Below are 25,365 nucleotides of genomic sequence, written 5' to 3'. Positions count from 1 at the left end.
AAAACACAAAACCCTGCTACGACACCAATCATTCGTAGCAGGCTCTCCAGGCCGGCAGACGGACAGCCGAACGCTCCCAGGCTGGGCATTGCTGCAGTAAGACTCCTGTTTAACAGGGAAATTTACCACCACAATTTCCAGAGCGCCCTGGGGGACACACCAGCCCTGGCCAATTTGTTCAGCACAACTCGATGGCTTCCTAGACGCCTGCCCTGTGTGACGAAGTGGGAATGTTCTTGCCTTGTTCTGTGAATGCTGAGGGGGGAGCAACCTGGGAAGGTTGCAGGGGAGTTGTGCTGGGACTGGCTGCATTAGGGAAGGGAGATACCTGAGCAGGCAACCTGAGACCCCAGGAGGGGGGTTGGAGGCCAAGTGACACCTCTGCCCAGGACACTGGACAAAGGTTGAGGGAGGAGCCGGGGGGGGAGGCTGAGTGAGAGGCTGGGGGAAGTTTCAGCTTGGAAGCTGGCTGGGAAATGGAGGGGCACCCTGACGGGGCTTGGGCTTCCCAATGGGTCTGAGGCCTCCCTCGGGGCCCCAGCTGGACTAACTGGAGAGGGTCCTGTTGTCTGTATCAGCAAGACCTGTTTTGGACTGTGTTCTTGTCATCTAAATAAACCTCTTGTCACGAGTCCCCGGGTGATGCTCTGGAACTGCTCCCCACCAAGCCAGGCAGGACTCTGGGGAGCCTCCTCTCCCTTGGAGCAGACTGTCTGCAGGGCAAGCAGCTCACACGGCTTCACCTCCTGGGTCTCTCCTTGGAGCATTCAGCATCCTCTGCCCCTCCGTGCGCTTCCCACAGCGAGTCCACCCCAGTGGGGTCCTGGGGAAGCCACAGAGTCCTGCACCCCCACTTCGCAGTCAGACGTGACTCTCAGCCAGCCAGTAACACAGAGGTTTATTCGATGACAGGAACAGGGTCTAACACAGAGATTTATTAGATGACAGGAACACGGTCTAAAACAGAGATTGTAGGTACAGCAAACGGGACCCCTCGGCTGGGTCCATTCTGGGGGGCAGTGAGCCAGACCCCCACGTCCGCACTTCACTCCCCGTCCCCAGCCAGCTGCAGACTAACAACCCCTCCAGCCCCTCCTCTCTGCTCAGCCCCTTTCCCGGGCCAGGAGGTCACCTGACCCCTTTGTCTCCAACACCTTCAGCTGGCACCTTTGCAGAAGGGGGGCCCAGGCCCTCAGCTGCTAGGAGACAGAGTGCCAGGCATTTAGGGGCACTGGCCCCTTCCTCTGCAGCAATCACACACCCTTATCCCATCACCTAGATATTAAGAACTGCCATGGGGACACTGAGGCACCAACACCGTATTCAGAGAAAACATTAAGAACATTCCCAGTTCGTGTCACGCTGCAGGTCACTGATAAAATCAGCGAACAGAGAAGGGCTAAGAACCCATCGCCGCAGGGCCCCCGGGAAACGCACCTGCCCGCTGCTGTCACCATTACAAGCCATGGCGAGCCCCAGCCATTATCCATTTAATGAGCCCCACGTTCATTTCATCTCCGGCTAGTTCTTCAATCAACCCCATGAGTCCATCACAGGCTGCTAGTGCCTTCCCCCACCCTCCTTGCCAGCCCCTCACATCCTACCCCATTGTGGTGCCTGGCCCCGGACTGCCCCATGGCAGGGCAGAGGCATCATGGGGCTGCTGCAATCCACTCAGAGGTGAAAGTGGGGCAGGACGGCAGACTGGTAAATAGCAGGTGCCAGTAGCGGCCCCTAAACACCGACATCACAGCACTGGGCATTAATGGCACTGCCCCCTTTGCCCCCCTCCGCAGGGCCGCCGGGGGGTGCGGGCAAAGAGGTAGCTGAGCTGGGGCAGTAGAACAGAAAGTTTATTAGATGAGAGGTACGCACTCCAAACCAGGCCTTGTAGGTACAACCAGGTCCCCTCAGTCAGGGTCTTCTGGGGGGCAGGGAGCTTAGAGCCCAGCCGCAGGGTTCCCTCCAATTCCCCAGCCGACTCTCTCCCTTTGTCCAGTTTCCCCCCGAGTCTCCATTCAGTCACTCTCAGGTAAGGTTCTGCGGGCCAGTTATACGTTGTAACGTTTTTAGAAGGTCTCTTTCTATGAGTCTATAATATAGAACTAAACGATTGTTGTATGGAAAGTAAATAAGGTTTTTAAAATGTTTAAGAAGCTTCATTTAAAATTAAATTAAAATGCAGAGCCCCCCAGACCGGTGGCCAGGACCCCGGCAGTGAAAATCACCTCACGTGCCGCCTTCAGCAGCCGTGCCACAGGTTGCCGACCCCTGAGTTACAGGATCAGGTATCGTCCCTCAAGTGAAGTCACCCCCTGCTCTCCCACTCCCTCCCCCCCACCCGCGCTCCCTACTGCGACAGTCTCTGGCTGCCCTATGGGCCCCACATGCCAGGCTTCGCTCTGTGTCTCGCTGCACGGCCCGGGGGGGTTTAAGTAGCTGCCTTCCCAAGTGGGTCTATGGGCTGTGGGGCAGCACCCCTCTCCCCACCCCCAAGGGCCTGGCCTGCTCTCACCCAGGTTGCACACACACCCCTTTTCCCATCCCAGGGGCTGCCTGCCAGCCTGGGGTTTTAACCCCACAGGGGCCTGTTCCATTTGTGCTGCGATTCCGTGTGTGGACGCTGACCAGGGCTCGCCATGGGCCAGATTCCTTCACCTCCTGCTCAGGGAAGGTCTCACTGCCAGATGCTGTTTGTTGGCCCCTGCAGCCATCCCAGCCCACACTGTCACTGCAGGGGCAGGCCAAGGATGGTGCAGACGCGACAACCCCCTCCCAGCGATCCCCCACCTGGCCAGGGGGGTCATGGGGCAGGGCAAACCCAGCCAGACGCCCGGCCTGGGCCCAGGGATGGGGAGGCGGGGACTGGCTTCAGCTCGGCTGGGCTGTGACACCCCAGGGAGGTGGTTTCCGGGCTGGGCCGAGCCAGGCAGGGGCTGATGCAGAGCCTCATTCAGCTTTAGTGTCTGTCTAGGGAGTGGCTGGAGGGGCCCAGGGCCTGGCCTGCAGGGGGAACTGAGCCATGCACAGGCTGGGGTCAGTCACCTGCACTGCAACCGGGCCAGGCCCAGAAGGTCCCCAGCTCCCGGCCGGGCCCGTCCCGCCACTCCGCTGGCCCCTCACAGGATTATCTGGTTCTTGAAGCTGCGGCTCAGCTCCTTGTGGGGCAGGACGATGGAGTTGAGGATCACAACCTCCGCGGGGATGGTGACGTTACAGCCTGCGTGGGGAGACCAGAGCCACTGTCAGCTGGGGGACCCCGCAGGGAACTCCCAGCTGGGGGACCTGAGGCTGCCCCCCATGCCACAGCCTGGGCCAAGGGAGCAGGGAGGGGTCTTACACCTACCCAGGATGGTGATGGAGGGCGTGAGCCTGCCGTCCCTGAAGAGGGTCTCGCTATCGATTTTGGCGTAGGGGTCGTTGGGGTTCGGGTCACTGGGCGTCCCCTCAACCCGGGCCCAGCGCCCGATGGTGCTGTCCCAGCCCACAATGCTGTTCAGCACACAGGTGTGATCCTGGGGAGAGGGCAGCACAGGGTGAGGGGGGCACTAGCCCCCGTCACAGGCTGGCCCTCAGGTAGGGAACCAGAGAAACGAGGGTGGCTGCAGTAGTAGTGCCCTGTAGCGGAGGGGTGGGGGGAGAGCCCAGGGCTGGGCTAGCAGGGGCTGCAGGTCGGGAGTGAGGGGCCCTGGCAGGGCTGGGGTGGGGCAGGGCTGGGCTGGCAGGGGCTGAGGGTCTGGAGTGAGGGGCCCTGGCAGAGCCGTGAGGGGGAGAACCCAGAGCCAGGCTGGCAGGGGGCTGTGGGTCGGGAGTGAGGGGCCCTGGCAGGGCTGGCAGGGGCTGAGGGTCTGGAGTGAGGGGCCCTGGCAGAGCCGTGAGGGGGGAGCCCAGGGCTGGGCTAGCAGGGGCTGCAGGTTGGGAGTGAGGGGCCCTGGCAGAGCCGTGAGGGGGAGAGCCCAGGGCCGGGCTGGCAGGGGGCTGCGGGTCTGGAGTGAGGGGCTCTGGCAGAGCCACTGGGGGGAGAGCCCAGGGCCGGGCTGCCAGGGGGCTGTGGGTCGGGAGTGAGGGGCCCTGGCAGGGGTGGGGGAGGGAGCAGGGCTGGGCTGGCAGGGGGCTGCGGGTCGGGAGTGAGGGGCCCCAGGGCTGGCCAGTGGGGGGTTTGTGGGGCCTCAGCAGAGTCGGGGAACACAGGACACAGCTCCAGGCTGCACACGCTGCTGGCTGAGCTGACCGTCTCCACCCGAAGCTGGGGGTTGAAAGCTCCCCCCGTCCCCCAATGGGGCCTGCCCTACCTGCAGTGACGCCCCGTGCAGGATGATGGACTCGCGCACACGCACGCCGGCTCCCACCGTCACCCCCTTCCCGATGGAGACGTTGGGACCCAGCTGGAGGGAGAGAGCAGGACAGGCAGTGAGCAGAGCCCCCAGGCCGGCCCCAAGAACCCCCCCCCGGCCCGACACTCACCACAGCGCTGCGGTCGATGGACGCCGTCGGGTGGATATACACGTTCCCTGCAACACAAACAAGGGTGAGGGGACGGCGGGGAGAGGAACTGGCCAGAGCCCAGCCGCAGCCCCCGCCCTGGAGCCCCCCGTGCCCAGGTGTCTCCCCTGGCTGGGCCGGCAGGGTGAGCGCAAGGCTCTGCGAGCAGCGGGCCCAGGCCGAGGGGCTGCGGGGGAGGGTACCTCGGATGGTGGGCCCCCCGGGGCTGTTCGGGGCCAGTCTCTCCGGGTGGCACTGGCTGTACTGGCTGAGGTAGAGGCGGCTGGCGTAGATGGCAGAGCTGGGGGGAAAGGCGCCAATCAGCGCGGCCGGGCCCCACATCGCAGGGAGCGTCTCCTGCTGGGGCCGGCAGCGCTATCCGGCCCTGCCTAGCAGAGAGGCTGCTCCTGCGGGGCCCCCACCCGCATCCCCCCACTGGAACAGGTCTGAGCTCAGCTCAGCTCCAGCAGCTCCCCACAGTACAAGGGACGCTGCCACCCACCGCTCCCCGGGGCCTGCCCTGCCCACACCCACCCGGCCGATTTGATCTGGCTCCAGAAGCCGTCAGTTTTGTAGACGTAGAGTTTGCCGCGCCCGGCCAGCGCCGTGAAGATGTCCTGCTCCAGCCGGATGACCTCGGCACGCTGCCAGCCATTGGGGCTCTCCTCCCTGCCAGGCGAGACGCACGGGGTGGGGGTGAGGGCGAGGGCTGAGCCAGGATTACTGCCCAGGCCAGGGCAGGATGCCCAGCCAGCACCTGGGCCAGCAATGCCCGAGCGACAATCCGCCAGGGCTCGGGCTGCAGCAATGCCAGCTCCCGCTGCCAGCGGCCAGGGCCCTTCCCAGCAGGCCACAGCACTTGCCACCTTGCCCCTTTTGCAGAAGGGCAGAGGGAGCGGTGGGAGGGGGTCACTGAAGGTCACACAGGGTCATGGCTGCTCTAGGGAACAGCCTGGCAATTGTCGTGAGTCAGATTTTACTTTGGCCCAGTGGGCCGACACCTGCTCTGCTGGCAGCTGGCGTGGCCAACCCGAGGGCTGCCCACTCAGAGGCCCCGGCAGGGACAGAGCTGGTAGCTCAGGAGTGCCTCGTAGGAGCCAGCACCCCAGAGAGCCCAGGGAGAACCATGAAGAGCGACACACCCAGCTTCAGAGCCCCCTCCCGCCCCAGCAAGCGGTGCTTCCCGGGGCAAGAGGGTTTCTCCTCCACCCTGAACTCCCATCTGTCCCCCCACCCAGCTGGCTCTCCACATGGGCAGCCCTTTGGGGCTGGGCTGTGTGATGCAGCAGTGCAGGGAGCTGGGGGGCCCAGGGGTACCCCGAATGCCCAGGAGCCCAATGCTGGCTTCAGCGGAGCAGCAGGTGGGAGCAGGGCTCCGGGAGGGAGCTGGTGCTAAATGCCCCATGCAGGCTGGGAGGGGGCGACAGACACTTACCGAAGGCAAGCGCCCCTGGTGCAGGTCAGGCAGCGAGTGAGGAGGAGAGAAGGTGGGAAAAGAGAGAGAGATGGAAGATGAGTGTGGTGGCTGCAGCCCTGGGCACGGGGCCGGGCTGGGGGCACTCACAGGAGAAGCTCCTGCTGGGTCCTCTGGAAGACCTCGCCGATGTGCTGGAAGATGGCTGGCGTGAACAGGTAGATGCCGCAGTTGATGATCTCGCTGACGAAGGTGCTGGGTTTTTCCACGTAGTGCAGGACCTGGGGGGCGAGGGGCCATGAGCGCCCCAAGCTGGCTCGCCAGCACCACTCCCCGGGCACCAGCTGGGGCCATGCTGGGAACCGGAGGCAAGTCGCTGGGAGTGGAACTCTGCAGCGGGGCCACAGCACACCAACGCCCCTGCCCCCCCTAGCACAGCCACCACCCAGCAGGGGCAGCACTGCCTGGGGGGCCCCAGCCCCTTACCTCACACGTCTCCGTGTTGGCCACGATGCAGCCGTAGTTCAGGGACTGCTTCCTGTTGGCCTGTGGAAAGGGGACAGCGTCAGCAGGAACCTGGGCAGAGGGGTCCCGAGGCTCCCAGCTGGCCCCCTCTCACCGTGGTGCCCAGCATGACGAAGCTGTGCGGGTCTCCACGCTGCTGCTGGAAGGCCAGCATCTCCGGCAGGGGGAACTCCGAGCACACGTCCGCGTTGAGGACGAAGAAGGCCTCAGGACTGCCCGACAGAATCTGGTCCCGGAAGTGGTAGATGCCACCGCCCGTGCCCAGCGCCGCGTACTCCTGCAGGTACCTGTGTGATGAAGCAGGAACTTTCTTAATCTTTTGTCTGAATACTATGTGTGCCTCAGTTTCCCCTGTGTGTTACACAAGTATCTAAGCGGTGGGATGAGGGGGAGTGATCACTGCAGAGACCCCGAGAGGGCAGGCATGATGCCAACTGGCTGCCTAGGCACACAGAAATCTGGGCCGACACCCTGTATCCCAGCAACTGACCGCTGGGCCCCTCCCCGCCAGAGCCAGCCGGAGGGGCTGGAGACCAGAGCCCAGGGGCCCTGTTTGCCCAGGAAGGAGACAAAGGCCGCAGGGAGGCAGCGGGGGGTGACTGAGGCTGGGCTGCTGGAAGCGACTCAGTCGCCTGGCTTGGGACTGGGGCGGGGAGGGCACTCGGGGCCCTGGATCCCCCCAAGCTGGACTTTGCTGCAGGTCCCTGATTTCTGTGCTCACAAGCTCTGTCCGACACTGGGTTCCCAGCTAAGAACCCGTCTGTGTCCCACGCTGGCTGGAGTCATGGCTGGCTGCTGAGTGGGGGGCAGGGCCCTTTGGGGGTGTGGGAGGCTCGCCAGGGGTCGGGGGACTGGCTGTGGGGAGCTCCCGGGGTGAGCAGGGGGCTGAACGCTCCGAGGTCAGAGCAAGGAGGCACTGAAGCCAGGCAGGCTCCTTGCCCTGGCGAGTGGCCCCGAGGGGAGACGCAGCCCCGGAGTCCTGGCTGGTGTCACTCAGCACGGTGCCCGGGCCCCCAGCCTGCAAGTCTGGGACGATCTGCAAGCCAACTCAGAGCCTGGTCAGAGTCTTCCCTGCTATGGCAGCGTGACGAATTAGGGGCTTCTCTTGTTTTTATTTTGTTTTCCAGGGTTTGCATGCAGGGTTTGGACTCAGCTTCCCAGGGTGTTACTGGTTTAACGAGGGGAGAGGAGAGGGAGTTTGTTGATGAGGGAACTTGGGACCCCAGCCGATGGCCTGGAGAATGGATAACCCAGCGACTGGGGACCTGACCACACAGAGACCCAGCTCAGGAGTCACAGCCGGGTCTGGCCAGTGGGGGACAATGGGTTGTGGGGAGAGGACCCTGGTGCCCTGACCAGCCGGTTCCAGCCAGAGGGGCCAGAGGAGAGGAGAGGGGCCCAGGCCACCCTGTTTCCCTGGAGAGAAGACAATGGACAGAGGGGGCCTGGGGCCGGTGATCTCAGATGCCCAGCTGGGAAGCAGGGGGGCTCCGGGCTGCAGAGAGGAGGCAGCCAGGGCTGACCTGGAGGCAGGAAGATGGGGGAATGTGCTGGGCTGAGGGAGGCCAGTCCAGAGGCCCTGAGAGTTTCCCAAGTTGTGTTCAGATGCTCAATAAACCCTCCTGTTTTACGCTGGCTGAGAGTCACTCCAGGCTAGAGAAAAGGGCGGGGGAGAAATGACATTATTCCCTCTGGGGGTGGAGGACCTGGGGGGTGCAGAGCGAGGGGACTCCCTGAGGGGGCCCACAGCACAGACAGACGTGCTAAGGCTCAGAGAGGCACGGCTCCAGGAGGCGGAGGGGTTAACCCCAAGAGAGAGTGAAGCCCCGAGAGGGGCTGTCGTACTGAAGGAGGCTCCCCCCATGGACCGCACAGCCAAGAGTGGGCGCGACCCGTGAGTCTGTCAGACGCAGCACCAGTGCAGCCTCGGGACCGAGAGGGAGACTCGGGACAGCTGTCCCAGGCCCCTCTCCTGGGAGCAAGACCCGAATGGCAGGGGATGGACAGGACTCCCTGTCCCCCTGCTCGTGGGGGGGGGCTCAGCGAGGGTTCTCCAGGATATTGGCTGGGAGGTCCTGTTGGGGGGTGACTGTCTCCCCTTGGGACAGGATCCAGGCCCTGCTCCTGTAACGGCCGAGGGTTTGAATTCAAATCCAGGGAACCAATTGGCTAGGATGGAAATGGTCAGTGAAAATGCAAATAACCTGGCTGGCAGAGGGGAGGGGCTGCTGGGCTCAGGATACCTGCCTACCTGTAACCAGCCCCCTGGGGCTGAGTGGGAGGGAGAGATGCTCCCCGCCCCCCTGCACACCGGAGAGGGGGCTCACGCTGGCTCTGATGCTGTGACCAGAGCAGAGAGCTCGCTGCCTGCCCCCACTGGGAAAGCAAGGGCAGCGCTGAGCACGGGGGGAGCTGAGACCCCAGCTGAGTGGGGGGACACCCAGGCAGGGCAGGTCGGCTGCCAACCAGGTTTGCCTGGTCCAGACGTGCTGCTGGGAAGTGATTACACAGCAGGGAGGGAGCTACCAGGGACAGGGCTCAGGGGGGCTGTGACCCCAGGCCCAGCCAGCGAGAGGGAGCAGGTCCCACTCCCTGCCCCAGCAGCTGAAGCCCAGACCGAGCTGCAGAGGGATCCCTCCTTGGAGAAGCTGAGGGAACTTGCTGGCCACAGCGCTGCAAACCCCTTTGGGGAAGGCTGCAGGGACAGAGCCCTGCAGGAGAAGGGATTTCTGTACCGGGAATGGGCTCCCCGGGGGAAGTAGAACTGGGGGAATCGGGAGGCAGCTGGTGGTGCCCCAGGAATCCACAGGGTTCTTCCCGTTCGAGCTGCTGTATGGGAGGAGTGAGGGGACCCCTGGACCTGAAAGGGGAGGATTGGGAGGAGAAGGGGGAAGACCCCCTGGGGGATCTCTTCCCTGAGGTGGGAGCCAATCTCCCCATCAGGTGTTCCCCGTTCAGATTCACTGGGAAAGCAACCCAACTGATCCCCAAGGGAGACAGGATGATCTGGTTTTGTGGGGGCTATCAGAAGCTTAAAGCCATCACAGTGTCCGATGCCGACCCCATGCCTAGGCCTGGGGAGATTCTAGACAAGAAAAGGGCGATGGAGAACTTGGCCCTGGCAGACACTGATAACATGTGCATCTTTAGCCAGACCTGGGAGGAACAGGTGTCCCAGGTGAAGAGGGGGCTGGGCTGCCTCAAGGAGGTGGGACTGACGGTAAAAGCTGGTAAGTGTAAGTTGGGGATGGCAGAGGTGTTGTGTCTGGACCACAAAGTGGGAAGCGGCTGCCCAAGCCCAGAGCTGGCCAAGGCCAAGATGGGGGCTCTTAACCAAGGGAGCCCGAATCACAGACCAGAGTGCTGGGAGAAGACCCCGTCTCAGTTTGAACCCCAGGGGTAGTGGGGTGGCAAAAGGGTTCAAGCCACATAAACCTTCCCACATGCGGCCTGCGAGTGCCATCAAGCACACCCGACCTAAGGGAGGGCGTGAGACTGGACTGTCCTGGTGTAACTCACACCGAGGAATGGGAGAGATGCTGGGGCATCCATGGGAACGTTGGTGGGTTCGAACTTCCCCAGGTCACTGGCTGGAGTGACCTCGCTCAGTTCGGTCTCAAAGGGGGTAGAAATGTGATGAACTGGGAATGTTCTGAATGTTTTCTCTGAATACTGTGTTGGTGCCTCAGTGTCCCCATGGCAGTTCTTAAGTATCTGGCAGAGCAAAGGGCCAGTGCACCTAAATGCCTGGCACTCTGTCTCCTAGCAACTGATGGCCTGGGCCCCTCTCCTACACAGGTGCCAGCTGAAGATGTTGGAGACAAAAGGATCAGGTGACCTCCTGGCCCGGGAAAGGGGCTGAGCAGAGAGGAGGGGCTGGAAGGGGTAGTTAGTCTGGAGCTGGCTGAGGGCAGACGTGGGGGTCTGGCTCACTGACCCCCAGAATGGATCCGGCCCAGGGGTCCGGTTCGTGGTATCTACAAGCTCTGTTTTAGACGTTGTTCTTGTCATCGAATAAACCTCTGTTTTACTGGCTGGCTGAGAGTCATGTCTGACTGCAAAGTGGGGGTGCAGGACCCTGTGGCTTCCCCGGGACCCCGCCTGGGTGGGCTCGCAGTGGGCAGAGGATGCTGAATGCTCCAAGGAGAGACCCAGGAGGTGAAGCCGTGTGAGCTTCTTGCCCTGAACAAGTCTGCTCCAAGGGAGAGAAGGCTCCCCAAAGCCCTGACTGGCTTTGTGGGGAGCAGTTCCAGAGCATCGCCCGGTGACTCCGTGACAACATTCCATGTTGATAAATGCAAAGTGCTGCACATTGGAAAACATCATCCCACCCATACGTACAACATGATGGGGTCTAAATTAGCTGTTACCACTCAAGAAAGATCTTGGAGTCATTGTGGATAGTTCTCTGAAAACATCTACTCGATGTGCAGCAGTAGCCAAAAGAGCTAATAGCATGTTAGGAACCGTTAGAAAAGGGAGAGATAATAAGACAGAAAATATCATGTTGCCTCTATATAAATCCATGGTCTGTCCACACCTTGAATACTGCGTGCAGATGTGGTCGCCCCATCTCAAACAAGAGATATTGGAATTGGAAAAGGTTCAGAAAAGAGCAACCAAAACAATTAGGGGTGTGGAACAGCTGCCGTATGAGGAGAGATTGATAAGACTGGGACTGTTCAGCCTGGAAAAAGATGACAAATGTGGATATGATTGAGGTCTATAAAACCATGACTGGTGCGGAGAGAGTAAATAAGGACGTGTTATTTACTCCTCCTCGTAACATAAGAACTATGAAATTATTAGGTAGCAGGTTTGAATCAAACACAAGGAAGTATTTCTTCACACAATGCACACTCAAGCTGTGGAACCCTTCGCCAGAAGATGAGAAGGCCAGAACTACAGTGCGGTTCAAAAACGAGCTAGAGAAGTTCCTGGAGGACAGGTCCAACAATGGCTATTAGCCAGGCTGGGCAGGGATGGTGTTCCTGGCCTCTGTTTGCCAGAAGCTGGGAATGGGCAACAGGGGATAGATCACTTGGTGATTCCCTTTTCTGTTCACTCCCTCTTGGGCACCTGGCATTGGCCACTGTCGGCAGACAGGACACTGCGCTGGATGGACCCTTTGGGCTGACCCAGTGTGGCCATTCTCCCACCCAACATGGAAAGTCCCCAGCCATGGGCCCCAGGCAGGGGGCTCCTACCCACCTACCTGATGGGGATTTTAAACTCCTGCTGTGCAGACACTAGGAAGCGGCTCAGGGCTTCGTTGGGCTGGTAGAAGCCCACAAGGACAATCTCCTTCATGCTTGGAACCTGGGGGGCAGGACACAGCGAGGTTAGGTGAGAAGAGAGCCCATCCCCCACCCCCAGGTGACACCTCTCCCTCTCCCAGGGGCCAGGACTTGCCCTGGCCTCACCATGTGCCCCGGTTCTAGCTGAGAGCCGTGGCGCCGAACGACCCTTGTCCCCCACACAGGTGGGTCCAGCCCTGCATGCGGCTGGCATGTTACCTTGGTGCAGGCCTCGATGTGGTGCTGGATCATGGGCACCCCGGCCACCGGGAACAGCGGCTTCGGGACTTCGAAGGACAAGGGCCGGAAGCGAGTCCCTGCGGGGAGCAACAAGGGGCTGAGGGGACGGCAGAGCCGCAGGGTTTCCCGGCCAGGCTGGCTCAGTGGCACTGAACAGACCCCGGAGATCGGGTCGTCGCCTTCCCGCCACCAGGCCAGTAGCCAGGCGCTCTCGCTGGCCGGCCCCACGGCCCACGGCCCGGCCTACAGGCCAGGCGGGGGCGCCGAGGGGCCGAGCGGGTCCTGGGCAGGACGGGCGCTGCGCTGCGGGGCAGAGCCCAGCCAGCCCCCGGCGCGGGGGGGGCGCTCACCTTTCTGGGGCCCCCCAATGAGGATCACGGCCTTCAGCATCTGCACGGGCCCTGCAGGGGAGACAGACCAACTCAGAGAGCCCCCCACGGCCTGCCCTGCCCCCCGGCCCAGCCCCGCCCCCCACGGCCCGGCCCCGCCCCCCGCTCAGCCCCGCCCCCCACGGCCTGGCTCCGCCCCCCCGCTCAGCCCCGGCCTCCCCAGCCCCCCGCCCCCCATGGCCTGCCTCCGCCCCCCCCGCTCAGCCCCGCCCCCCACGGCCTGGCCCCGCCCCCCCCGCTCAGCCCCGTCCCCCCGCCCCCCATGGCCTGCCTCCGCCCCCCCCACTCAGCCCCGCCCCCCACGGCCCGGCCCCGCCCCCCGCTCAGCCCCGCCCCCCACGGCCCGGCCCCGCCCCCCGCTCAGCCCCGGCCCCCCGCCCCCCATGGCCTGCCTCCGCCCCCCCCGCCCCCCCCGCTCAGCCCCGCCCCCCACGGCCCGGCCCCGCCCCCCGCTCAGCCCCGGCCCCCCGCCCCCCATGGCCTGCCCCCGCCCCCGGCCCCGCCCAGCCCCGCCCCCCACTCAGCCGCCAGCCCGGAGCAGAGGCCGCGGGGGGGGCGGTGTCCCGCGCAGCCCCCCCCGTTACCGGGGTGACTGCGCCTCTCGACAGGCTCCGCGCTGCTCAGCGCCTCCACTTCCGGCCACGTCACCGCCTCATCCCACGCGGGGCCTGCCGGGAGCTGTAGTGCCCGGGGGGCGGGGCTGAGCGGGGTGCACAGCCGGGGGGGGTTGGGTCAGATCTGGGGGGCGGAGCAGGGCGCAGGGATGGGGGGGTTGGGTCAGATCTGGGGGGCGGAGCAGGGTGCACAGCCGGGGGGGGGTTGGGTCAGATCTGGGGGGCGGGGCAGGGCGCACAGCCGGGGGGGGGTTGGGTCAGATCTGGGGGGCGGAGCGGGGTGCACAGCCGGGGGGGGTTGGGTCAGATCTGGGGGGCGGAGCGGGGTGCACAGCCGGGGGGGGTTGGGTCAGATCTGGGGGGCGGAGCGGGGTGCACAGCCGGGGGGGGTTGGGTCAGATCTGGGGGGCGGGGCAGGGCGCACAGCCGGGGGGGGTTGGGTCAGATCTGGGGGGCGGAGCAGGGCGCAGGGATGGGGGGGTTGGGTCAGATCTGGGGGGCGGAGCAGGGCGCAGGGACGGGGGGGTTGGGTCAGATCTGGGGGGCGGAGCAGGGTGCACAGCTGGGGAGTTGGATCAGATCTGGGGGGCAGAGCGGGGTGCACAGCCAGGGGGGGTTGGGTCAGATCTGGGGGGCGGAGCAGGGCGCAGGGATGGGGGGGTTGGGTCAGATCTGGGGGGCAGAGCGGAGTGCACAGCCGGGGGGAGGTTGGGTCAGATCTGGGGGGCAGAGGCACAGGAGGGGCCCAGGCTGACGGGTCCCCGGGCGTTAGTACAGGGGCTCCCCATCACCCCCTGCCCCGGGGCTCTGCAGAGATTTGGCCCCAGCCCAGGACAGCTGGAAGCAGCCGTGACCCCTAGGCCCTGGAGGCCCGTTGCCCCGTGAGAGCCGGGTGGGGCAGGCCTGACCCCCAGCCGTTCCCTGCAGTCCCACCCAGGCCCCGGGACTCCCAGCGGAGCCGGGCCCGGCAGCCGGGGGGACGGACGCATCCTGAGCGTGTGACATTGCGAGGGGCTGGCAGGCTCCCAGCCAGCGGCAGGGACAGGCCCGTGGCCAGCGCACCTGTCAGCCGCGCGGCCCCAGGGAGCCGGACAAGCCCGGATATGGTCAGGCAGGGCTATTAATACCCATGACGGCAGCCGGCTGCCAGCCGCCCCGTGGGGGCCCAGGGAGCAGCGCTGGGGAGGGAATCAGCAGCCCCTCAGCGTGGGAGCTTGTGTTCAGATTCCCTGGTCTCATGCGGCTGCTTTACCCACCCCGGGGCACACCTCAAAGCAACCGCCATGGATGTTGCACTTGCCTCCAGTCTCCTGTGCCCCAAATTCCCCCAGCCACAGCTCATCACGCTCACTTCTGCAGCCCCTACGTCCCCTGCGCACGTTCCCCACGTCACCCCTGCTGCCCAGGCCCCTTTGTGCGTGGGGACCCTGCCGTCGAATCCCCCCGGCAAGGAGTCGCACAGGCCGACTGCGTGGTGTGAAGAAACGCTCCCTCCTGTCTGCTTTAAACCGTCTGCCTCAGTGTCACTGGGTGCGCCGGCTCTGGGGTGACGGGAGGGGAGAGAGAGCTCTCCCGAGTCGCGCTCTCCTCACCAGTCACGACCTGTAGCCCTGGCACATCTCCCCTCCCTGGCTCTCTTCTGAGCTGAACGCTCCCAGGCCCCGCATTCTCCCCTCGCACGGCAGCCGTTCCATCCCCCAACGTTTCTGTTGCCCTTCGCTGAACCTTTTCCACTTCTGGTCTCTCTTCTTTTGAGATGGGGCGACCGGAACTGTCCGCAGGGTTCAGGGGTTTATACAGGGGCATTATAATGTCACTGCTTGTGAGGGGGGGAGGGGAGTACGGTACAGCTTTGCCCGTTACTTTGGGGTGTGCTCATTTCGTGGGGTTACTCTTGGGGGGGGTCTGTACACCTATCGATGTGCTGCTTGTGTCTCGTGTGTTCTCACACGGAGCTCTGCTTCTCCTGCTGCAAGTCCCCTCCCAATGGAGCTGCCTGCAGGACCTAGGCTCCCCCGGGCTGGGTTCTTCCAGCCCAGAATCAGACAAACAGACACACACAGCAGAGCACGGCGGAGAGGACCGGGTCAATCAGCGCTCCCAAGCTGACCCCCTCATACGTCCCTGGGCTCAGCAGGTTGGGTCGAGCAGCACGTCCACGCTGCCACCCTCATATATCACCGTTCAGCACGTCCCTGTCCCCACATTCACGTTACAATTGTTCTGGTCGTAAGCCCCTGGATGAGCAAACCCCACAGGGTTTCTGGGCACCAGAGGGATCTTTAGCTGAGGTACGAGGAGCATCGCTGCAGAGCGAATGAGGAAACCAAAACATACCCATGGAGGGGGTGGGGGGGAGAGAGAGAAGCAACCAGCTTACCCATGGAAGTTATTTATTGCCGGTGTTAACCGTAGGGGAGCCAAACAAACAAAACAGGGATAATATCCAGTCTAACTTATAAGTGATCACACAAGTCAGGGTCAGGGGGCTACACCTAGAGAGAGGGGGAGAGCTGGGTTCTCACCACCCCATGAAGCTTGAATCGATCGGGAGTCCCAGGTGGGATCTGGTGGCGGTAGCTGGGGGGGCCGGAGTGCTGGAGCCAGGCAGCCCCCATTACGATCAGGCAGGAGAAGATGAAGTCCCAGTGGAACCGATGCAGATTTTGGATCCAGGCATCAGAGCACTGACTGGAGCCTGGGTCGGGGTTTTTGTAGGGAAACAACAATGGTTCAAGGGAGACACTCGGTTTGTTTGTGTGTAAACAAGGGAGATAGCAGAGTTGTTTTGTTCAGGCTCCACATGGGAGCTGATCGCTCCTGGCTGCGGGTGGTGCTCTGTGGAGGGAGCTCACAAGGCAGTTCGGGAGCGTCACTATTTTGGATCCCAATGAAGGATTTATGACTAGAGTTGGGCTGAGAACTGCTGAGCTAGGGGGGTGCAGGCAGGTTCATTGACATCTGGAGCAGAGATCCCCCATCATGCCGTGCTCCCTGCTTCTCTGGTCCCAGAGCTGCGTGCGGTTCTCGCCTTGGAATCTCTGGTCTCCAGTCTGTAGCTAATGGAGATGCCTCCCTGTCCCATCTCCAATACAAATGAGGCTAGGGGAGCTCAGGGCCGCCCAGAGGATTCAAGAGTCCTGGGGTCTTCAGTGGTGGGGGGCCCCCAGCGCCGAATTGCTGCCAAAGACCCGGCACTTTGGCGGCGGGTCACAGGGCGGAAGGACCCCCCGCCGTGGGTCTTCGGGGCACTTCGACGGTGGGTCCCGGGGTGGAAGGACCCCCTGCCGCCGAATTGCCACCAAAGACCCAGAGCAGAAGAAGCTCTGGGGGCCCAGGCCCCAAGAGAGTTTTCCGGGGCCCCCGGAGCGAGTGAAGGACCCTGCTCCAGGGGCCTCAAAAAACTATTGTGGGAGCCCCTGCGGGTCCTGGGGCCTATTGCCCCACTTGCCTCCGCCCCCGGGCAGCCCTGGGGGAGTTCCCTTAATCCTGTCACCCTTGTCCCAGGGGTTTAGGTGGGTCTCCCCAGGCCTTGTCATTGCTTTTTGTAAGTCTTTCTTCTGATGCAGCTTTGGGTCAAGCAGAGGCTGCGAGGGCGGGGCGGGGGGGGGGGCTGTCAGACAGGCTAGGCAGTGCGCCCTGGCTCCCCGAGAACACACAGCTGACAGGTAACATTCAATGAATTACTCAGAGTTCTGCATTAATACGCCAAGTAGGGAATCTATTTGGCTAAAAAACATTTCCTGAATCTTTTTCTGTTCTCTGTATTGTTACAGCCAGACTTGCTGACGGGTATTTTGAAATAAATTACCGAAATAATTGAAACTAGTGTGATTATATTGTGTTATTTTGACAAATAAAATATGCAGAATTTTAAAATATTGTGCACAGAATTTCTAATGTTTAGTGCAGAAGCAGCATATAGAGTGGGGTCTCAGCTGAACACTAACGATGCCCTGGTAATTAATACTATTGTGAACTGGCTGTGTTAATGCGCTGAGAGGCACTGGGGATCCTCGCTGATACGTGGCTGCCCAGGCAGGGGCCGGCACAGCTGCCCAGGCAGGGGCCGGGCGTGAGGCCGGGCGTGAGGGGCTGGGTGTTTTCAGGCCAGGGCAGTCACTGGGCCGGGTTGTGCATTTGTGTCTCTAAAGGAACAAGGGACCCCGGGGGGTTCTCTGGACCTTGCCGAGCTCCCAGGTGGAGAAAGCTGGGGACCAGGCCTGTGTTGGGGTCACCCAGGCTGGCCTGGCCCCCGGCTGGAGCGACACACACTCACTGGGGCCGGGTGTGCCCTGCGTGCTGCCAGGCTGGCTGTGAGCAGCCTTGGCAGGGAGCTACAACAGCAAAGCGTCGTGAGGCAGCCGGGGGGGGGGGGGTCACAGGGCAGGCGGTGACACCCCCCCCCCCATCTGGATGGCACTGCAATTGGACTGTGACCGGGCCACCAAACTGAGGTCTTGCCCCAACTGTTCAGGTGCCCCATCACTCGGCACATCTCAGGATCCCCAAATGCAAACGAGCCCCAGTGGTCCCAGACTGACCAGGAATTGATTGACGGACCCAGTGGTGAGTTGCATGGGGATTTTCGGAGAAAAGCTCCAGTTATCGGCAATCCGCCCCACCATCTCCTGGCATCGTGGGACCCGGCTCGCCGCAGCTTTGAGGGACTCGCTTGGATTAGAGATCGGGAAGGGGCCTTTTCCGCCTTCGTGCCCATCACTGGGGCGGGGATTCCAGCGACACCCGAACAGCCATGAGCGCAGCAGCCTGCATGTGCCCCATAGGCTGGAGCGGACACGGAGCCAGTGGCCAGGCCCACGGGCACACTGCGGGAGCAGGGGCCGAGCCCGGCTGCTGGTCACACCCGAGGGGGAACCCGGGGGAGGGCACGGGGGCTCCATCTGTCTGGAGGCTCCTGCTCCGACTGGGAATGAAGCCACACCCCCGACCCCACATTCTGCTGGGCCCCCATGGCCGACCCAGGAGCTGCTGGGGGAGCCAAAGTAGGGGGGGTGCTCCCCACGGAGTGACCACTGACCCCAGCGTGGCCGCGGTGTCATTGGGCTGATTATAGTGAACCTGAAGTCATCAGACCCCCATCAGGTGGCAGCCCCAGTGCCCCAGCCCAAAGCCAGCCCTGAGCATTACCCTGCAGCTCACTGAAATCCTGCTCCAGGTTCACTGGGCTACAGGCTTCCACCTCACTTCCTGTCTTAAATCATGTCATGTTCTTGTTAAACAGTTCCTATGCCCCACCCGAGGGGGCTGCACCTCAGCGCCAGGTGAGGGACCCTTGTATAAACAGACCCCACCCCAGAGGTGGCTGCACCTCAGCGCCTGGTGAGGGACCTGTGACGCAGGAGGGAGCGGGGTGGATTGACCTGGGAATGTCTCTAGCTTTACTGGGGCTGTCACATGGGGGAGGGGAGAGCAGGGGGTGACTTTAGGGGAGGGACGGGACCTGAGCCTGTAACCTGAGCCAGGAAGAGGGGTGGGGCGACTGGACAAAGGGAGAGGGGGAGAAGGAGGGACAGAGCCGGCTGGAGGGGTTTTGGTTTCAGTTCTGGGCTGGCTGGGAAGAGGCAGGGAACCCCAAGGCTGGGGTCTAAGCTCCTTGCACCCCAGGGACCTGGCTGAGGGGTCCTGGTTGTACCTAGGAGCCCGGCTTGGGACTGTGCTCCTGTCGGCTAATGAACCTTCTGTGTCACTGCCTGGCTGAGAGTCCCAGTGACTCGCTGGAAGTGGGGGTGTGGGGCCCTGACTCCCCCACACTCTGTGACAGGACCCTTATACAAACAGACCCCCCCCTCATGCCCCACCCCAGAAGTGGCTGCATCTCAGCGCCAGATAAAGGCTCCTTGTGAAAATGGCACCTGATCTCGGTGCTGGAGGAGGTGCAGCAGCCGCGTGGTGGGCAGAAGCTGGCCTGGTGTGACCGGGACAGGATTCGAGAGGTGGAACCTGCCAGATGACTATTGGCAGGTGGGGCAGGATGAGCCAGGGGGCCGTGGGGCAGGGCGTGCTGCCCCCCGCCCACCTCAGAGCTACAAAGCAGGGAGCAGAGACACATCACCAAACAGCAGCAGCCCCTTTATTGAGCCCAGCAGCGCGCGGAGCTGAGTTTGGTGCAGCCTGGAGCCCTCAGGGCGGACGAACCAGAGCCCAGGGCCCCACCTGCCTCGCCCTGGGGAGCTGGTGGCTGAGCCAGATCTGGCACCATTTAACAGCTGGCCTATGTCCCAGGGCGGGGGCAGCCTCCCTCCAGGGTCTCTGCTGGCTGGTGTGGGCGCCAAGCCCCGGGTGCAGGAGGTACTGGCGCTGGCGGGAGCAGGGGCTGTGCCAGGGGGCCGAGCCCCGGGTGCGGGAGGCACTGGTGGGAGCAGGGGCTGTGCCGGGGGCTGAGCCCCGGGTGCGGGAGGTGCTGGCGAGAGCAGGGTCCGTGCCAGGGGGCCGAGCCCTGGGTGCGGGAGGTGCTGGCGGGAGCAGGGTCCGTGCCAGTGGGCTGAGCCCCGGGTGCAGGAGGTACTGGCGCTGGCGGGAGCAGGGTCCGTGCCAGGGGGCCGAGCCCCGGGTGCGGGAGGCGCTGGCAGGAGCAGGGTCCGTGCCAGGGGGCTGAGCCCCGGGTGCAGGAGGTACTGGCGCTGGTGGGAGCAGGGGCTGTGCCAGGGGGCCGAGCCCCGGGTGTGGGAGGCGCTGGCGGGAGCAGGGGCTGTGCCAGGGGGCCGAGCCCTGGGTGCAGGAGGCGGGGGTGGGAGCAGGGTCTGTGCCAGGGGGCCGAGCCCCGGGTGCAGGAGGTACTGGCGCTGGCGGGAGCAGGGGCTGTGCCAGGGGGCCGAGCCCTGGGTGCGGGAGGCGCTGGCGGGAGCAGGGTCTGTGCCAGGGGGCCGAGCCCCGGGTGCGGGAGGCGGGGGTGGGAGCAGGGTCTGTGCCAGGGGGCCGAGCCCCGGGTGCAGGAGGTACTGGCGCTGGCAGGAGCAGGGGCTGTGCCAGGGGGCCGAGCCCTGGGTGCGGGAGGCGCTGGCAGGGTCTGGTGACAGTGACGTGTGAGCAGCAGGGTCAGAGCACGTCCAGGCGGGCGAAGGACTCGTCTGTGCCCAGGCTGTTCTCCACGAAGACCTCATACTTCCCGGCGTCGCTCGCAGCCACCCGCTTGATGGTGAGCGTGGTCGAGTTGCTGCCGATGTCGTAGAACACCCTGGGGAGAAGGGCCAGCCGCACGGAGACAGGTGAGTGCCCAGGCCAGAGATCTGGAGTGCCCTGCGACCCGCCCCGAGCCCCCGGAGCTGCACCCGTGCTGGGCACCCACTGGAGACCCACACTGGGCTGAGGACCCACCCCGAGCCCCCCAGAGCTGCACCAGTGCTGGGCGCCCACACCTGGGCCAGGGAGCCTCCCCAAGCCCCCAGGAGCTGCACCCGTGCTGGGTGCCCATGCCAGAGCCGAGTCCCCCATGTCTGAGGCCTGGCCTGACCCCCAGGACCTGGCCGCTCCAGGGCAATGGAGGGGGTCAGGCCCCCCTCACCTGTCATCCTCCTCGATGTCCTCCCCATCCTTGGCCCAGCCCACGTCGGGCGCCGGCTCGCCACTGATGTGCGCTGTCAGGGTGACCGTGGCACCTCTCTTTGCCTTGGTGCTCTCCGGCCCCTTCTCGATCTTGGCAGGTACTGGAGGGGGGGTGTGACACCGTTAGACGGGGACGGGGCACCTGAGCTGAGCCCCCCGCCCAGCAGCCAAGGAATGGGCAGGGGCAAGGGGCACAAGCCCAGCACTGGGACCCCCAGGCCACAACTAGCCTGGGCCGTGCTAACGCAAACCCCAGGGGCCCCCTGTGCCTGGGGCCAGCCGGGGACGGGGAACTGCCAGGGGTCCGGGCAGGGAGGGGGACATGCCTGGAGGCCAGGCGGGGGGGGACGTGCCCGGGGCCAGGCACAGAGGGGGGCTGTCTCCTCCCAGCTGAGGGGCTCATGTATGAGGGTTTGCAGTGGGCTCTGGGCAGCGGGAGCGTCTTCATTGTGACCCTCCATAGAGCTGTGGCCCCTCCCTGGGGTGAGGGCAGGGGCTAGGGTATGGCTGGGGTTTGTGCAGAGCTTGGGGAGGCACCTCAAGGATCTGGGGTGCAAGGCCTTCTTAGGGGGTGCAGAACAGAGAGTGCAGAATGTGGGGCATAGAAGGGAGTTCTAGGGGTGCAGAACAGGGGATGCATGGGGGGAAAAGAACAGGGGGTCCCAGGGACACAGAAAGGGGCAGGTGCGGGAGAGGTACAGGAGGTACCAGGGGCACAGAACAGGGTCCCAGGGCACAGTCCTGGGGGCACAGAATGGGGGTCCCAGGGCACAGAACTGGGGTCCCAGGGCACAGTCCCAGGGGAACAGAACGGGGGTCCTGGGGCACAGAACGGGGGTCCCAGGGGCACAGAATAGGGGTCCCAAGGCACAGAATGGGGGTCCTGGGGCACAGAATGGAGGTCCTGGGGTACAGTCTCAGGGGAACAGAACGGGGGTCCCGGGGCACAGAACGGGGGTCCCGGGGCACAGTCCCAGGGGAACAGAACGGGGGTCCCGGGGCACAGAACAGGGGTCCTAAGGCACAGAACGGGGCTCCCAGGGCACAGTCCCAGGGGCACAGAACGGGGGACCCGGGGCACAGAACGAGGGTCCCAGGGCACAGTCCGAGGGGAACAGAACGGGGGACCCGGGGCACAGAACGGGGGTCCTGGGGCACAGAACGAGGGTCCCAGGGCACAGTCTCAGGGGAACAGAACGTGGGACCCGGGGCACAGAACAAGGGTCCCAGGGCAGAGTCCCGGGGCACAGAACGGGGGACCCAGGGCACAGAACGAGGGTCCCAGGGCACAGTCCCAGGGGCACAGAACGGGGGACCAGGGGCACAGAACGGGGGTCTCGGGGCACAGTCCCAGGGGCACAGAACGGGGGTCTCGGGGCACAGAACGGGGGTCTCGGGGCACAGAACCAGGGGCACAGAACGGGGGACCCGGGGCACAGAACGGGGGTCTCGGGGCACAGTCCCAGGGCACAGAACGGGGGTCTCGGGGCCCAGTCCCAGGGGAACAGAATGGGGGTCCCGGGGCACAGAACGGGGGTCTCGGGGCACAGTCCCAGGGCACAGAACGGGGGTCTCGGGGCCCAGTCCCAGGGGAACAGAATGGGGGTCCCGGGGCACAGAACGGGGGTCTCGGGGCACAGTCCCAGGGGCACAGAACGGGGGTCTCGGGGCACACAACGAGGGTCCCAGGGCACAGTCCCAGGGGCACAGAACGGGGGTCTTGGGGCCCAGTCCCAGGGGAACAGAACGGGGGACCCGGGGCACAGAACGGGGGTCCCGGGGCACAGAACGAGGGTCCCAGGGCACAGTCTCAGGGGAACAGAACGTGGGACCCGGGGCACAGAACAAGGGTCCCAGGGCAGAGTCCCGGGGCACAGAACGGGGGTCTCGGGGCCCAGTCCCAGGGGAACAGAATGGGGGTCCCGGGGCAGAGAACAAGGGTCCCAGGGCAGAGTCCCAGGGCACAGAACGAGGGTCCCGGGGCACAGTCCCAGGGGCACAGAACGGGGGTCTCGGGGCCCAGTCCCAGGGGAACAGAATGGGGGTCCCGGGGCACAGAACGGGGGTCTCGGGGCACAGTCCCAGGGCACAGAACGGGGGTCTCGGGGCCCAGTCCCAGGGGAACAGAATGGGGGTCCTGGGGCACAGAACGGGGGTCTCGGGGCCCAGTCCCAGGGGAACAGAATGGGGGTCCCGGGGCACAGAACGGGGGTCTCGGGGCCCAGTCCCAGGGGAACAGAATGGGGGTCCCGGGGCACAGAACGGGGGTCTCGGGGCACAGTCCCAGGGGCACAGAACGGGGGTCCCGAGGCACAGAACGGGGGTCTCGGGGCACAGTCCCAGGGGCACAGAACGGGGGTCTCGGGGCCCAGTCCCAGGGGAACAGAATGGGGGTCCCGGGGCACAGAACGGGGGACCCGGGGCACAGAACGAGGGTCCCAGGGCACAGTCCCAGGGGCACAGAACGGGGGTCTCGGGGCACAGAACGAGGGTCCCAGGGCACAGTCTCAGGGGAACAGAACGTGGGACCTGGGGCACAGAACAAGGGTCCCAGGGCAGAGTGCCAGGGCACAGAACGAGGGTCCCAGGGCACAGAATGAGGGTCCCAGGGCACAGTCCCAGGGGCACAGAACGGGGGACCCAGGGCACAGAATGAGGGTCCCAGGGCACAGTCCCAGGGGAACAGAATGGGGGTCCCGGGGCACAGAACGGGGGTCTCGGGGCCCAGTCCCAGGGGCACAGAACGGAGGACCCAAGGCACAGAACGGGGGTCTCGGGGCCCAGTCCCAGGGGCACAGAACGGGGGTCTCGGGGCCCAGTCCCAGGGGAACAGAATGGGGGTCCCGGGGCACAGAACGGGGGTCTCGGGGCCCAGTCCCAGGGGAACAGAACGGGGGTCTCGGGGCACAGTCCCAGGGGCACAGAACGGGGGTCTCGGGGCCCAGTCCCAGGGGAACAGAATGGGGGTCCCGGGGCACAGAACGGGGGTCTCGGGGCCCAGTCCCAGGGGAACAGAATGGGGGTCCCGGGGCACAGAACGGGGGTCTCGGGGCCCAGTCCCAGGGGAACAGAATGGGGGTCCCGGGGCACAGAACGAGGGTCCCGGGGCACAGTCCCAGGGGCACAGAACGGGGGTCCCGGGGCACAGAACGGGGGTCTCGGGGCCCAGTCCCAGGGGAACAGAATGGGGGTCCCGGGGCACAGAACGGGGGTCTCAGGGCACAGTCCCAGGGGAACAGAATGGGGGTCCCGGGGCACAGAACGGGGGACCCGGGGCACAGAACGGGGGTCTCGGGGCCCAGTCCCAGGGGAACAGAATGGGGGTCCCGGGGCACAGAACGGGGGTCTCGGGGCACACAACGAGGGTCTCGGTGTGCTACCTTCCACCAGGATGCGGGCAGAGTCGGAGCACTCCCCAAACGTGTTCTTTACGGCGATGGTGTAGAGCCCCAGGTCGGCCAGTTCGCCGTCCCGCACCACCAGCGCCACGATGTCGGGGTCCTCGAAGACGTAGCGATACTTGGGCCCGTCCTTGAGCTCCCGCCCATCTTTGAGCCAGCGGATGAAGGGGTCGGGGAAGGCGCTGATCCTGCACTCCAGACGCGCGGCGCTGCCCTCGATCAGCATCACGTCCTTCAGCGCCTGCAGCACCCGCGGGGGCCCCTTCTCCTTCAGCTCCTTGCGGGACCTGGCGGGAGGCGCTCGCATGGGTCCCGCTGGCCCCCCAGATCCCCCCCAAACCCCCTGTGCCTCCCTGCACTCCACTCTCTCAGAGCCCCCGCAGCCACCTTGCCCTCCAGCTCCCTGCCACCCTCAAGGGCCCCTCGCACCCCCCGGGTCCCCTTGCCCTCCAGCCCCCCAGGTCCCCCATGGTTCCCTTGCCCTCCACCCCCTGCCCTCACCCCTGGGGCTCCCCAGCACCCGGTCCAGCCTCCCCCTGTGCCCCCCGCAGCCCAGCAGCCGGGAGCACCCAGAGCCCCGGCCCCATGGCCCCTGGGTGCGGCTGCAGAGCTGGGCACAGGCCCCATGTTACAGCTGGGCCCCCCCCCGCCCCCGCCCCTCACCTGTGTCCCCGGTAGGAGGCCTGGATGCGGATGGCCGCGTTCTGCACCTGCGGGTCGTTAATGTCCAGGGTGCAGCCTGGGGGCGGCGGGGCCACCGCCTTCTTGGGGGCCGCTTTCGACATCTGCTGAAGGAGAGTCGGCTGAGTGCCCGGGCGGGACCCCAGAACGCCCCAGGGACCCCCTTCCTCTGGGGACCCCCAGAACCCCCCAGGGACCCCCTTCCTCTGGAGAGCCCCAGAACACCTCAGGCACCCCCAGAACCCCCCCAGGGACCCCCTTCCCACAGGCACCCCCAGGGACCCCAAAACACCCCAGGGACCCCCTTCCTCTGGGGACCCCCAGAACCCCTCAGGCACCCCCAGAACCCACCAGGGACCCCCTTCCCACAGGCACCCCCAGTGACCCCAGAACCCCCCCGCCCGGGGACCCCCTTCCCACAGAGATTCCAGAACCCCCTCGGGAGCCCCTTCCCTCAGGCACTCCCAGAACCCCCCAGGGACCCCCTTCCCCTGGGGACCCCTACAAACCCCCAAGGGACCCCAGAACGCCCCAAGACCTCCTTTCCCAGAAATCCCCCAGGGACCAAATCCTAGAAACCCTTTCGCCCTAAAACCCCCTGGAACCTCCCCAGGGAACTCTGCCCAGGGACCTACTCCCCCCAGCACAGGGAGCCGAGACCCTCAGGGACCCCCTGCCCCTTCCGACAAAGCCAGCCGGGAGCAGGGTGGAGCTGCCAAGCTGCCCCCCATCACCCCGCAGATCCAGCCAGACATG

General features: G+C 64.8%; 2 protein-coding genes across 5 annotated transcripts; both read right to left on the bottom strand.

Moving 5' to 3' along the window:
* Nucleotides 1-1,832: 1,832 nt before the first annotated feature.
* Nucleotides 1,833-13,033, bottom strand: GMPPA (GDP-mannose pyrophosphorylase A). Of its 4 annotated transcripts, none has more exons than XR_007768264.1 (15): nucleotides 12,932-13,033; nucleotides 12,309-12,359; nucleotides 11,938-12,035; nucleotides 11,637-11,740; nucleotides 6,516-6,708; nucleotides 6,383-6,442; nucleotides 6,047-6,177; nucleotides 5,918-5,932; nucleotides 5,017-5,151; nucleotides 4,686-4,783; nucleotides 4,465-4,511; nucleotides 4,293-4,385; nucleotides 3,347-3,515; nucleotides 3,046-3,220; nucleotides 1,833-2,105 (listed from the first exon to the last, which is right to left on the bottom strand). XR_007768264.1 is itself a non-coding variant. In XM_050915936.1 (14 exons), the coding sequence occupies exons 2-14, from the start codon at nucleotides 12,346-12,348 to the stop codon at nucleotides 3,120-3,122; spliced, it is 1,284 nt and encodes a 427-aa protein (XP_050771893.1). In that variant the 5' UTR covers nucleotides 12,349-12,359; nucleotides 12,932-13,033; the 3' UTR covers nucleotides 1,833-3,119. The 4 variants fall into 4 exon arrangements, 2 of the variants coding, with proteins under 2 accessions (XP_050771893.1, XP_050771894.1); XR_007768265.1 differs by having other exon boundaries at nucleotides 1,833-2,092; XM_050915936.1 differs by having other exon boundaries at nucleotides 1,833-3,220.
* Nucleotides 13,034-20,020: 6,987 nt separating this feature from the next.
* Nucleotides 20,021-24,713, bottom strand: SPEGNB (SPEG neighbor). Its single transcript, XM_050916739.1, has 4 exons — nucleotides 24,592-24,713; nucleotides 23,908-24,215; nucleotides 20,487-20,628; nucleotides 20,021-20,159 (listed from the first exon to the last, which is right to left on the bottom strand). Exons 1-4 carry the CDS (start codon nucleotides 24,711-24,713, stop codon nucleotides 20,021-20,023), a joined length of 711 nt encoding a protein of 236 aa, XP_050772696.1.
* Nucleotides 24,714-25,365: the final 652 nt, after the last annotated feature.

This window comes from Gopherus flavomarginatus, chromosome 10 (assembly GCF_025201925.1).
Source record: "Gopherus flavomarginatus isolate rGopFla2 chromosome 10, rGopFla2.mat.asm, whole genome shotgun sequence".
Classification (NCBI taxonomy): Eukaryota; Metazoa; Chordata; order Testudines; family Testudinidae; genus Gopherus; species Gopherus flavomarginatus.
This window is presented reverse-complemented; position numbering and strand designations above follow the sequence as displayed.